The sequence below is a fragment of the Microtus oregoni genome, unplaced genomic scaffold (genome assembly GCF_018167655.1).
Source record: "Microtus oregoni isolate MIOR12 unplaced genomic scaffold, Mior012 000029F_ref0000214, whole genome shotgun sequence".
Classification (NCBI taxonomy): domain Eukaryota; kingdom Metazoa; phylum Chordata; class Mammalia; order Rodentia; family Cricetidae; genus Microtus; species Microtus oregoni.
In genome coordinates, this window is record NW_024543088.1 from 8,003,263 (window position 1) to 8,018,043 (window position 14,781).

Below are 14,781 nucleotides of genomic sequence, written 5' to 3' on the forward strand. Positions count from 1 at the left end.
TATTTATCTGAAAATTCATGATCTCATTTTTCTTTACAGATGAATAGTCTTTTATCATATGCATGTAGCACATATTTGTTATTCCTTTGTCTATTGTAGGACATTAAGATGCTATGTAATTTCCAGCTCTTGTGAGTAGTGCAGCGATGAACATACCTAATAAAGTATCTTTAGAACATGATGTGAACACCACTGGGCATATGAGAAGGAATGATAGAGATAGGGCATGAGGTAGATTTATTTCTTAGCTTTTTGAGACTTCTCCATAACATTTTCTACATGGTTTCATCAGTTTTCAATTAATATAATGATCAACTACTATTCTGTTTCCTCACACTCCTCAAGCAATTGTTGCCAATGGTGTGTCCTTCTGACTGTGGTAGAGTGAATTTTATAAGTTGTTCTTATTTGTAAATCCCTAATTTCTAGAAGCCATTAACATGCTTGAGATATTTATTATCCATTTTCCCTTACTTTCAGTACTCTGTGATTTTTGTTCAGGGCCCTCTTTTGAATAAGCAGATAAAGACTTTCTTTCATTCTGTGGGGTTTTGCTTTAACTTGTTGTTAACTATTTAGAAGCTATTTAGCTTTTCAAGAACCACTCCTCAGATTTTGCCTTAATTCTTGGAAAAACAGAGTCCTATTTAGAAAGTCCTTTCCTACATCCACATCCTATAGGGAACTACATTAGTTTTCGTCTAGCAATTTTAGTTTTCATTTGAGATTTATGACACACTGTTGATATGGGAGTCCCCTCCTTGTGCTGTGATTACCATTAATTAATAAAGAACTGCTTTGAGCCTATGGCAAGGGCAGAACAGAACTAGGCAGTAAAAGTTAGGCTGTGTGCTTGGGGAAAGAGGGTGGAGTCAGAGAGAAGCCATACAGCTACTGCCAGAGTCAGACATGCCCAAAACTTTGCCAGTAAACCACTGACCCATGGTGATACACAGATTAATAGAAATGGGTTAAATTAATATAAGAGTTATCAAATAAGAAGCTAGAGCTAATGGACTAGGCAGTGATTTACTTAACATACATTTTGTGTGGTTATTTCGGTTATGGGTGTCTGGGACAAACAAGGGGCCTCCTCCTACAAATTAGTGCCCATGTGGCCAACTAAAATCCACTTAAGACCTGAGAGGTCTTGGAAAGGAACACTAAACACAAACAAAAAAAAAAGTTTAGCTGTATTTTTTCTGCTGGTGGCTTGCAGTAGCTCCTTTATGAAAGGTTTTCCTGATTCAGTGGGAGTAGGAAAAAAAGCGGTGCCATTTTGAAATGCAGGCTTTCTGGGCTGGGCTGCCAGTGCAAACTCTGACTCTTTCCGGCAGGAGGTACAGCTACAGAGCATTTGAGTTGGGTTTGTGAGCAGAATGCTGCAGCTTGCTTAAGATTGTTATGGACTGGCTGTGTGTCTGAGAATGGGACTGTGACCATGGCTCTCAGAGGCAGCAAACAGCTCTACCATGCTGGGCTGTGCAGAACAAGGAGAAAGTACTATATATACCCTACTAATGATGCAGCTTAAGTTTGTAAGAAGGCTTAGCATTTTAAGAACTGCTCCTGGACAGTAAAAATTATAGATACACAATAGGACAGATTCAAACATGAAAGACCTTTAAATGGACCACAGTGTTGGATAAATGTAGGTAGGCTTGGGAGAGAGAAGAAAAAGGGTATATATAGTTCTAAATGAAATAAATGGTTCATAAAGTTTTTATTACATGAGAGTGAATATGTTAAAGAATTAGAATAGGAGAAAGACAACAAGGAAAAATACAATGAATAATATAATTACACTGTCAACAAGGGCACATCCTTGGTGGTTTGTCCTTTCCTCCTATCTTCCCCATGAAAATTCATGTAGAAAAAAATTTGAGAAAAGGTAAGGTGCAGTTTATATTATTAGCTCTAAACTAGAAAACCAGATTTTTAAGACCCCTCTTCACAGAATTGTTTAATCAACATTTTGTTGGTGTTTTTATTTGCTCCAAAGTAAATTTTGTTGAATAACTTATTGTAATTTGGCTTCATACTCATCTTGTGTTCTTGAAGCAGAGATGGAACCCTATAGCTTCAGGGGAGATTCAGCTTTGTGTCAGCTGATCTAAGTCATGGATCAGCTACACAATCTCGCACCTTCACTTGTCTTTTAGATATCTGCCCACAGTATCCCCAGTACTTGTTGAGGTTTTAGAAGTCAGTCTCTTTCCAGCTCACCAAACACAGGTGTCAGCCCTTCCACGGTCTTCCCCACTGTTGTCATTTGCAGTAAAAATCTCTGCTCTTTTCTTTCATATCACAATCTTGCCTCTTGCTTCCCATTTTCCTTTTGACACATTTTCATTTGACAGCAGTGTATCCATATATGATTGCAACTTTACAGCTCATGGTTCTTCAGCCGGTGGTTTCTACAACAACAATTTGCCATACAATAGAGGCCCGTAACTTGGCAATTCACACTGACATTGTCTGGAATGTTACATGAAGATAATCTGACTCCGAATCGCATATGCCATTTAAGCCTCTGGATCTATGGCTTAAGTTTGTCCTACATTGCTTGATCTGTTTTATTTCCAGCATAAAGATATTTAGTAAGTCGTTGTTTTTAGATAGTGCCTTTTAGAATAATGCTAATCAAGAGTACATCAAGTTTTGTAATGAATTCTTATATCCGAGTATGAGTAAAGAACTTTGTACCTGGGCACTTGATAAACTGTTTCTTTCATTACAGGAAAACTTGACATTCCAGGATGTGGCAATCTACTTCTCTCCAGATGAGTGGAACAGCCTCAGCTTTGCACAGAGGGCATTGTATAGGGATGTCATGTTGGAGAACTACAGTAATATGGTCTCTGTGGGTGAGACTTTTCTTTATTGACTCCTTCTTTATCATAATGGTTCCTATAAGTACATTTTATGTCTATTAATGAATTTTCTGCCTGACATTCACATGACAATTTAATCAGAATCTTGAAGTTCATCAGGTAGAATACAATGTTTTGTAAAACTTTACCTTGTCTATATATTCCTAACTTCTGGGGATGATATTCATCATTCAAACTTTTATAATACCACTTACTTCTCAGGCCCATTATAGATTACATATTTATTTGTAACTTAAAGATTCATCACATAGTTGAATTGAGACTCAATTGTCATATATATAGGAACTCAACTATGCAATAATAACAAAAATGATTTTGAAAATTTTAAAATATTAGGAAATGGCAATGAGGAATTTGTATTTGGAATCTCATAAACCCTCTTGTATAGTCAGTTTGGTGGTTTTTAGAAACCTTTGTGTTTTAGTCTTATCTAAGGATATGCTCATGTATTTCTTCCAACACGCAGGTCTTTTGGTGCCAAAACCAGACCTGATCAGCTCTCTTGAACAAAACAAAGGGCCCTGGAATATGAAAATAGGAGGGACAGAAGACAATGAACAAGGTAAGTTACAATGAAAGATTAGCACATATGGGAAATCTAGGACATGGAGGAATTCTGCCCTGAAGGCAAAGAGGAAATCTTTACCTGAAATGTTATAAGAATTCACATTGAATAATTATCCCAAATTATGTCATAAGTCTTAATCATACGAACTGACCTAAAAACTCAGTTTGAATAGCTAATTTCAGTTATGGTAAAAGATGAAGATTATATGTTGCCATATCTTTAATTGCCACCAGATCATAAACAATATTGAAATGAAAATTAGCATTAAAAACTTGCACAGAGCTTGAAAAATTATTTGTGTCTGCTTTTTCACGTCTGTTAGCTTGTTCTCATGTGTCCGGACCAGCAGGACACAAATCAGGATCCCAGAATGTGGAGGATAGAAATGGAGGGACAAGAGACACGAGAAAATGGACAGCAAGTCTGTACTCTGATCAAGCTGCCAAATTTTATTTTTTTCGCAGGAGCATTATATAGCAAAAGGTTAGGGAAGTAGATAGGCTGCTATGCAATTGTTCTAACTGGAATGTCAGGTCTGGAGGCATCCCTAGCTGACAGGAAGAGATAAGAAACTACTGTGGGTCTGTAAATGTTAACTAACAGGGGGAATGCTAATTATTTCTGGGGCCCAGGACCTGCAGGTCTGTAGACATTCTTAACTCACAAGGAGAGATAAAAAGATACTGGGTTATTTACTGGGCCTGGAACTAGCCCTACAGAGCTTATGGTAAATAGCTTACTTAACTTGTGAACTAAGATAGCTTGACTATAACCAAAACTAGGTCTTTGTTTCCTGCACTCATGACAGTATTACATGGTTTTCACTATTCTGTAGTATCACATAAAATTGGAAAATATAAATTTTATATTGTACTCAATTTTGTAAGATTGTAGAGTTCCCTATTTTCCTTAGATTTACAGAAAAAATTTAAAAGTTATTTTTATCTATTCCTGCATATTGTTCATTATATGTTAAGAATGGTTTAGGGTCATGCTTTTATTTCTCTATTTTAATATTGGCTACAGATCTCTGAATATCAAAATTTTTGATATGTTAATATCCACATAGAGTTTGTGTATTCTCTGGTTTATCTTTATGTTAACTATCTATATTTGAGATTGTTTGGAAAAACAGGTTTGTGCATCTATATATTATTTCATTTTTAATACTTTTATTATTTTTTATACTTCACAAAGTCCTTTGATCATATTCAACACTCCAACACTTCCCGTGTTCTGCTAGCTCCAGATATCTTTGATTTTTTTTTCTCTTCTGTATTTACACTCACAGAGTTCAATCTGTAATTCCCATAATCTTGGTTGTTGATCATATCTTACAATATGGTTGAACTATCAGGAGCTGCACATTCTTAAAATAAATTTTATGCCCTTTTTCCATACATCTTTAATATTATAAGAAATTCTCAGCAAGGTGTGGGTCTCCAAGTCTAGTCACTCTTTCTTCCTAGGATTTTATTCTGGCTTGAATTTGCTCAGGTCTGATACATGCTATCCTAGTTCCTTGACTTCATATGGGCAACTGTCATGGTGTATAGAAAGTACTATTTTCTTATACTCATTCATGACTTCCTGTCCTTACCATGTGTTATCCCTCTGTTCTGAATGAGCTCTAAACATTCCATGGAACATATTTGGTATAAACAAATAAATACAATTCAGTATTTCTTTATTATTTACGCCATGACCACTTGTATATCACCTTTTAGCTGCCAAATTCTGTAAGAAGCTTTGGGAATAAAGGCTTATACCAATAAGACATCAGGAATAATTTTAATACTATAGCGAAGCAGCAGAATAATGGGAGTAGGTGGTAATTTCCATCCTTTTATAATTCTTCTCTAATTAGCATGAATACTCCTCAAATTATTCTACAAAATAAAAGCAGCAGAACACTGAGACATTCCTTTCATGAGGATAGTTTTCTTGATAACTATCAATAAGTCACTTATTCACTCAAAAAGTAAGCAAACTATATGGCAATTTCCTTACGAACATATATGCAAAAGTCCTCAATAAAATATTTGCAAACTGGATCCAAGCACACGTCAAAAATATCATCTACCATAAGCTTTGTTTCAGGACATGTACGGATAGATCAATATACAAAAACTAGTAAATATAATCTACCTTTTATACAAACTGAAAATTCAATTCCGCATTCAATGCAGAAAAGTCTATGACTAAATTAATACCCCTTCTTCATAAAAGTTCTAGAGAGTTTAGGGGTTTAGGGGATATACTTTCAAATAAAAGAACCATTTGACAGCAGGTGTGTAGCCCACATCAAGCTAAATGAAGAGAAATTAAAATGTTATTAAACAAAGAAACAACACAAAGGTACTCACTCTCTCCATATATATTCAATACAATACTTGAAATCTTAGGAAGAATGATATCACAAATAAAGAATATCAAGAAATGATGAAAAGCAAAAGGAAGAAATCAAGGGAATTTTACATGCAGATGCTATGATTTAGGTATAAAAAAAACTCTACAAACTCCACCAGGAAACTCCTAAATCCGAGAAGAACTTTTATCAAAATTAAGGGGTGAAAATATAATTAACAGTGGGTGTAGCGGAATGTGCTAAAATTGTGGAGTTGCAGAGATATTCTGATTATTAAGAAGCCAGGCTGCAAAAGGATAGCTCTGGAGGCGTAGAGAGCCACAAGCAGACAACTCTGGACAGCTATGGAGGAACAGAGTCACAATAGGACAGCTATGGAGGCTGGACCTGCAATACAATATCTCAGCCCTGGAGGACAAGTGTCCTAACTAGCAGTAAGACAGGCTACCTCGAGCTGGGGTGCAGTTGGGCATGGTCTCCCCACAGGATACAGCAATACTGTACTTCTCCTGGAGGGCCATACAGCTGAGTTCTGCTCTGTTCCCTTAAGGGAACATCCTAGCAGAGCTATCTGCTTCTTCTCCAGCCTAAGATGTTACTTCATTTGCTCACACTCCTCTAAAGGAGAAGCACACTCAGAAATATAGCAACTCCTCCAACTCCTTACTTTTTCTGCTCAACCTTGCTTAGCCCCACCCCCACCCCTTAGGGAGCATCTCAGCATGGTTTTTCAGCTCAGTCCCTTAAGGGATGTCCCTCCCAACCATGTTCTTCTATTCTGTGCTGGCAAACGAAGATCTTCACCCAAGATTCTTTTGAGACAGAGACTTGTTTGGGAAGGAGGAGTCCAGCAGAGTAGCCTACTCTGCCAGGGAGACTTAAATAGTGGCCTTTAAGTGAACATGCAGAGAGGCTTGTATAGGGCTTCTTGAAGGAGGAGTTTTCCACGGGAGAAAAGAGGTTGGTTAGTCTTTCCCTGTTCAGGTATTTTTTTTTCATTGTTTCGGTGGCAGATATGGCTCTGATTTCATGGTCAAACTGTGTTTCCTTCACTGGCTCATTGTTGCCAAATCTTACAACTGTAATCTGAGGACCAGGGCATATTTCCTTCACGGGCTCTGATTCTAGGAACAATGTGTTTCTTTGACTCTGGTTTTACAGTCAGGGCAAATGTCTTTAGTCCTGGGTTTGGGGAGAAATATGTTTCTTTCCCTGGCCCAGGTCTCAGATGCAGGATTTGCTAATTTCACTGGCTTGAGGTTTAGAGTCATGGTGCTCAATGATTGATCGGTTTCCTGTTCCAGTTGTCCAATTTATCCTACAGAGGACAGTAGTCCTCCTATATACAAATGCAAACAGACCTAAATAGAAATCACGAAAATGATGTCTTTCACTATAGCCTCAGAAAATAGTTTGGGGGATTCAAAACTAGAAAAGTAAGAGGCCATTGTTACTACTTTAAGGCATTAAAGAAATGAATTGAAGAAGATATCAAAAAATGGAAAAAGATCCTGGCTCAAGCATTGGTCAACTAATGAAATAAATCTGGACATGGACATCATATCAAAAGTAATGTTCTAATTTGGTGAAAAATCTACCTAAATTATAACACAATTCTTTACACATCTTGAAAAGACAGTCTCCAGCGTCACATGAATACATATAAACCAAAAACTCACCATAGCTGAAACAATCATGAAAAATAAAAATATAAATATAGAGGATATTACCATCGACAATATGAAATTATATTACAGTTAAATAATCTTCATGTTTTCTACAATTATGGTATTGCTGAAAAATAAAAACTTGATCAACACAATCAAATTGTAGATGCTGACATAAATCCACTCACCCATGATACCTTATTTTTTAAAAAAATCAAGAATACCCTTGACAAAAAGATAGCATTTATTCCTAACTTTATCTATACTTTTTCCAGCAGACCAGAATTCCCCAACGAAAAAATATCTTTTCTCCCAAGAGAGAATCAGTGGGGAGAAGAGTCACTCCTATAGGATGTCACAAAACACAGCACTTGATGGATAACATCACACAACTCAATAGAATATTTGTATATTCTTTTTCCCCATAATGCTTAGTTTGGGAATTCATTTCATTTTATATTTTTGCTCTATAGAATCTTTGTGTCTATTATAACTTCTAGAGTTTCATTTTGTACATTTTTGTGTGTACAAATGTGTCTATCTCTCGACATATGCTCACTGTGCTTTTTCTTTGTCACCTTTCCTTCTGCTATCTTACCGGATTTCTTTGATTTTGATTATATCATTTTATACTTTTTCTTTTGGTTTTTAGAGACAGTGATTTTCCGTAGCTTTGGAGCATGTCCATCAACTTGCTCTTGTAACCACGCTGACCTCAAATTCACAGAGGTCCACCTGCCTCTACCACACAAATGTTGGTTTTAAAGACATGCACCACCACTGAAGATGGGGAGGATTTCAGTGCATTTGAGGAATAAAAAGCCATATTTGGAATATGTTTTATGAAAACATCTATTTTCTGTGTAAGAAAAAGAGAAAATATATTTGTGATGATATGATCAGTCCTTGTTATATTACTTGATATCTGAGATTTTATGGATCCCTTCATCATGGTATATATAATTCTCAGTGGATCAGTTACTAATCACTGTTTCCTATCTGAAATCCCTTCTTTATTTATTAATTAATATTCTGTCTTCTTTATTGATATTATTTAATTTGTTCATTTCAATGGATTATAGAGATAAGTTATATCCATAAAATTAATATAATTTCATGAATGTGATTTGTTGTTGGGTTATAGGCTTTGAATTAGTTACATTTAAATTACCTTTAATAAAGTCTCTATGATAAAAGCAATATACAGGGGCTCCATGGTGATGAATTAGAGGCAGCAGCTGGTGAGTGGCTGGAGCAACATTAAGAGGTCCCATCTAGAACCACAACAGGAAGCAGAGAGCTCACTGTTGGCAGTAGAAATTTTTAAAATTCTCAAAACCAGACTCCAAGAAAGTAGCAGTTCCAAAAAGCTGATACTTCTTAATCTGACACATAAATATCCACCTACGTCAGGCAATATATCCATTTGTCTGATTATATGGGGCCATTTCACACAACCCACCATAGCCTTATTTATTATTCTAAAAATTATAATTGATATGTCTAAGGTAACATAACTTCAATCCTCCCATTTTATAATTTATTTAATATATGTTATAAAAGATCTTCTATCTATTTGCTTCTAGAAGATTGTTTCATTAGAATAAATTAATTGCTTTATTTTTTGTAATATGCCACCTTGCATATGGGTCTGCATATTTATAAAATTGTGTGACTTATATATCTGGAAACATTTTACCTAAATGGACTAATTCAGATAATTATATATTTTTATTTTATCTAGTATTTTATTCTCATCAAACACAAGATGTATTTTCAAAGGAGAATAGACAAGATTCTGTCAAGAAGTTGGTATCAGGAATATCTGTAAGTAGTACCTTAAAAACCTTGTATTTAAGGATGTTAAATTTGGGGAAAAGAGAAAATAGAATGGATTATGTCATGATTCAAATAATCTATATTCAACAGCCACTCTGGGTAGTCCTGCCAAATAAGATCAGTAATCTATACCTTATCTTGAGAGATTTCACATTAGCTCATTTACATTTTCATATCAGTTTCTTTAGTAAAAAGAATACAAATGAACTTTTAAAATATATTTTTATTTCATAATGAATTTAGAAAAAACCTGAAGCTGAATGACCCATATTCTATTAAACATTCTTTAGAGTCCCCTCAACTAATAAATTCATTTTTGTGACAAGTTATTCGACTGAAATAAACATGAGAAGGTGTTTCTCAATCATATGAGACTAAAAGATATCATAGCATTTTGAGTTGTGAAAATTCTTACAGACTTAATAAATTATTAAAGCCTTTCCTAGGCACTCTAGAAAGAATAATTTCCAAAATCTTCATCTTGAAGAAATAAATTCCCAAAACATCAAATCACCTTATGTCTTTACTCATTATTTGATGCATAATAGCAGGCTATTTTTCCTTCAAGCCAATATATACATGATAATTGTGAGAATATTTTTTTAATTATGACACACACATCTTTTTCCAGCATGACCAGAAAGAATGGAAGCATTATATGAGGAATCAAAATGAAGAGAGACAAAATAACTATATGGAATATGGAAAGTACTTCAAAAAATCTTCATGTGTCACTAGGCGTAAGAGAATTAATCCCAAACAAAAAGCATACAAATGTAAAGATTGGGGCAAGTCATATACCCATCATGCAAATCTTCAAGATCACCAGAGAATCAATCCTGGTGAGAAACCTTACAGATGTCAGGCATGTGGCAAGTCATTTACTCGGCATGCAAATCTACAAGATCACCAGAGAATACATACTGGTGAGAAACCTTACAGATGTCAAGCATGTGGAAAGTCCTTTACCCAGGTCTCACATCTTCAGAGACATCACAGAATCCATTCTGGTGAGAAACCTTACAGATGTCAAGAATGTGGAAAGTCCTTTACCCGGGTCTCAAATCTTCATAATCATCACAGAATCCATACTGGTGAGAAGCCTTACAGATGTCAAACATGTGGCAAGTCCTTTACCCAGGTCTCACATCTTCAGAGACATCACAGAATCCATACTGGTGAGAAACCTTACAGATGTCAAGAATGTGGAAAGTCCTTTACCTGGACCTCATCTCTTCACATTCATCACAGAACCCATACTGGTGAGAGACCTTATAGATGTCAAACATGTGGAAAGTCCTTTACCCAGGTCTCACATCTTCAGAGACATCACAGAATCCATACTGGTGAGAAACCTTACAGATGTTAAGAATGTGGCAATTCTTTACCTAGGTGTCAACTCTTCATAATCATCACAGAACCCATACTAGTGAGAAACCTTACAGATGTCAAGAATGTGGCAAGGCCTTTACCCAGATATCAGCTTTTCACACTCACCACAGACTCCATAGTGGTGACAAACCTTTACAAATGTAAAAAATGTGATTAGTCTTTTAACACAAAATCAACTCTTAGAAAGCATCACAAAACTCATGTATTAGGTACATTTCATAAAATTTCTTAGTATACCTCACAGTAATTCACTATACTGATTTTCACACGTTGACCAAGTTATTACACAGACTCATATCCTTTGATTAATTTTCAAAGCTTAGTCACTGCTTATACAGTCATACAGTTTTTATAAATTTAGAAACATTGTATCTACATTTGATCTTTATTTTCATCAAACTTTTGTTATAAACTGAATTTATGCATGATTGATGTGAACATACTATTAAATCATCGGCTAGTATGAATAAATAAATATGTCTAGTAGGAATAAATTAAGCAATAACTTTTCTTGACTGTATTTTAAGATAATGTGTTTAAGAACCAGCAAATTCAAACTATTTCAGATTTTAATACATATTTAATTTCTTGGCATATGGTTGCTTATGTAATGAGATTATATCTTTATAAACATTATTTTCCTTCAATTGTTTTGGATATTTTACTAAATATAAGCTTGATTTCAACTTTAAGGCTTTTCATTCTGTATCTTTGCAATAAAAAATAAATTAAACACTTGGGCAAATTTTTATCACATTTTTGTTCTGATAGCCTATTCTCTAATGGCAGGGTATCCTTAATGAGATTTGCTAAATGGATGACAACAACAAAGAAAACATGTCATAAAATAGAAGCAGATTTGTTGTAGGATATGTCTACTTTGTGTGAAGATGGATTTCTGTGATTTGTGTAGCAGGAAGATGAATGGACAATATGTAGGCACAAGATAGAGAGAAAAGTGGCATCAGAAATTGAGGCATGAACATGAGTTGCTTGTTGACAGGGAGGAAGCAGAACTTGTTTTATGTGGCAGCAGGTAGAATAAAATATGGGTTAATTGATTAGACCTTATTGGAAACAAGCCTAAGTGAAGGCCCAGCATTCATAATAAGAAGTCTCCCTGTTATTACTTGGGATCTGGTAAAACAGTGAATGACACACAACATAGATTGCTTTAAACTTTGTAAAAATTAAGGTTCAAATCAGCATAAGGTAGTTGGGGGTTACCAATGGGCATGCCAAACTGGCCAAGGAAAAGCTACAAGGCAACAGCATCAAACAAAGAACTCTAGTCATTAAGAAAAGCAGGAAGTGGGAGAGGTGGCCTTCCCCAGAGAGGAACACGTAAACTGGTTGTCCTGTAACCAATGGACAGCCCTGAGAACATACAGAATAGGGACATTCCATGGACTGGTCTCCTTGTACTTAGGAATATATGTATATATAAAAGTATGCATAAAATAACAATACATGAAAAAAGGACAGAACTTGAATGAGAACAGAGATATTTGATATATAGGAGAGTTGGAGGTAGGAAATTGAATGTAAAAAAATGCTGTAATTTGTAGGGAGTACAAAGGTTCATGTGCTCACAGGTAGCACTGAGGAAACCAGGAATGTTAAACCCACAGATTCGTGAATTTGATGAAAATATGTATACTCCGTTTTCTGCTCTGACATCAGGGGCTGCTGGTGGATATACCCCACCCATATTATCTTTATCTTCTCTGTAAGACCAGGCCATACCAAGCCCCCAGTAATAACACTGAACATACTTATTATTTAAAATGTTAAAATACAATCAAAATCATACATAATGATTAAGGCCTCAGGGAACAGTGAGAGAATCTCCAGGAAGAAAAGGGGAGAGTTCCACTTACTCAAGTGCATTGTGTTCCATGGCATGTTCTTGGGTGTAATTTTGTGTCTCCTGAAACAAATATTTGCATTGAATTGGTAAGACATGATTAGTGTTGTTGGGTGTCAGGACCTAACTATAGGACCCAATCCAGCGAAAGGATGTGCTGAATACTGTCCCCACTGTACCTTGAATCTTGAGACAACCCAGGGTCAAATTCTAGAAGTTTGAACCAACACAAGCTTCTGAGTCTAGTTGATTAGGCTTTCCTTCTTGTGCCACATGAATTGTTATTCTTCCAACCCTGGTGTTTGCAGAAATTCCCACAAAATTACATTAGGGTCTCAATAACAAAACCTATAAAATAGAGAAAAATAAAAAGAGATTCTCATTACGTGAGTTTTTTTACAAACTTCTCTCTAGTACAAAATTGTCCACTTTATTCACTAATATTATTAAATACCTAGAAAAGTCACTGTTATATTTGTTCATGTTCACCAGCCCCTTTTTCATGATTCCAAATGTTTCTTTCACTGGTCACAAGATTCATATGCTTTCTTTATAGCTGTAATATGACTTTGTAACAAGTTTTAAGTTTTTAATTTGAACTATTTTTAAAAAATAACTATTCTGTAGGCTGTCATTTTGTCTTGTTGACCATGTGCTTTGCTTTACAGAAGTTTTTCAGTTTCAGGAGGTCCCATTTATTAATTGTTTCTCTCAGTGTCTGTGCTGCTGGGGTTATATTTAGGAAGTGGTCTCCTGTGCCAATGCATTCAAGTGTACTTCCCACTTTCTCTTCTAAAAGGTTCAGTGTGGCTGGCTTTAGACTTTATATTGAGGTCTTTGATACATTTGGACTTGAATTTTGTGCCTGGTGATAGACATGGGTCTATTTTCATTCTTCTGCATGTTGATATCCAGTTATGCCAGCACCATTTGTTAAATATGCTTTCTTATTTCCCTTTGATACTTTTTGCTTCTTTATCAAAAAACAGGTGTTCGAAGATTTGTGGATTAATATCCGAGTCTTCGATTCAGTTCTATTGGTCCTTCTGTCTGTTCTTATGCCAATACCAGGCTGTTTTAAGTACTGTAGCTCTGTAGTAGAGTTTGAAGTCCGGGATTGTGATGCCTCCAGAAGTTCTTTTATTGTACAGGATTGTTTTTTATTGAATTTTATTGAGCTCTACAGTTTTCTTAGCTCCCCTCCCTACCTCTCCCTTCCCCTTCAACCCTCTTCCAAAATCCCCATGCTCCCAATTTACTAATGAGATCTTGGCTTTTTCTACTTAGATTGGATCTATGTATGTCTCTCTTAGTGTCCTCATTGTTGTCTAGGTTCTCTGGAATTGTAATTTTGGGCTGGTTTTCTTTGCTTTATAGTTAATAAACCATTTATGAGGGAGTACATGTGATGCTTGTCTTTTTGTATCTGGATTACCTCACTCAAAATGATGTTTTCTAGATCCATCCAATTTCCTGCCAGTGTTTTATTGTTTATTTTTGTATCAATGTTCACAAAGGAGATTGGTCTCCCAAGCAAAAGATCCCAGGGCCAGATGGTTTCGGTGCAGAATTCTACCAGTACTCCAAAGAAGAGGCATTGCCTATACTCCTCATGTTATTCCACATAATAGAAGCAGGATGAACATTGCCATACTCTTTTATTGAGGCTACAGTTACCCTGGTACCAAAACTACACAAAGATTCAACCAAGAAAGAGAATTACAGACCAATCTCCCTCACAAACATTGAAGCTTCCTCCTCTTTCACATGGTTCTGTTAGTCCTGAGGGGAGGTACTTCGTGGAGACCTTCAATTCAGTGGTGTTCCAAGGACTCTCAATCTCTGCATATTGTCTGACTGTATGTTTCTCTATTTTTTCTCCCCACCTGTTGCCAGAGGATTCTGCTCTGCTGATGGTTGAGCAACGCTTTGATCTATGAGTATATTCAGTGTGGTAGAATGTCATTCACAAGCACCCAATTTGTTTGGTTTTTACCTCTGGTTCCTGAACTATCTAGCTTATGATTTTTGTTTTTTTTTTTGTTAGCTTATGATTTTTGGTTAACAAAGGGGATTAATAAAGGGGAGGTTTAAGATGGGGGGGCTTAAGGGTTCCCGAGACCAGGAATGACAGAGAAAGAATTAAATGATGGATGGGGGTTCAGGGATCCCCAAGACGAGGAATG

The 14,781-nt window shown here is 35.8% G+C and overlaps 1 protein-coding gene across 1 annotated transcript in view; it reads left to right on the forward strand.

The window, feature by feature from the left end:
* Window positions 1-2,686: 2,686 nt before the first annotated feature.
* LOC121464659 (zinc finger protein 208-like) overlaps window positions 2,687-14,781 on the forward strand; it is a 241,534-nt gene continuing 229,439 nt past the window's right edge. The window contains 5 exon segments of the mRNA XM_041677684.1: window positions 2,687-2,867; window positions 3,319-3,456; window positions 9,242-9,324; window positions 9,968-10,715; window positions 10,718-10,800. Coding sequence (XP_041533618.1) covers window positions 2,687-2,867; window positions 3,319-3,456; window positions 9,242-9,324; window positions 9,968-10,715; window positions 10,718-10,800 — 1,233 coding nt within the window.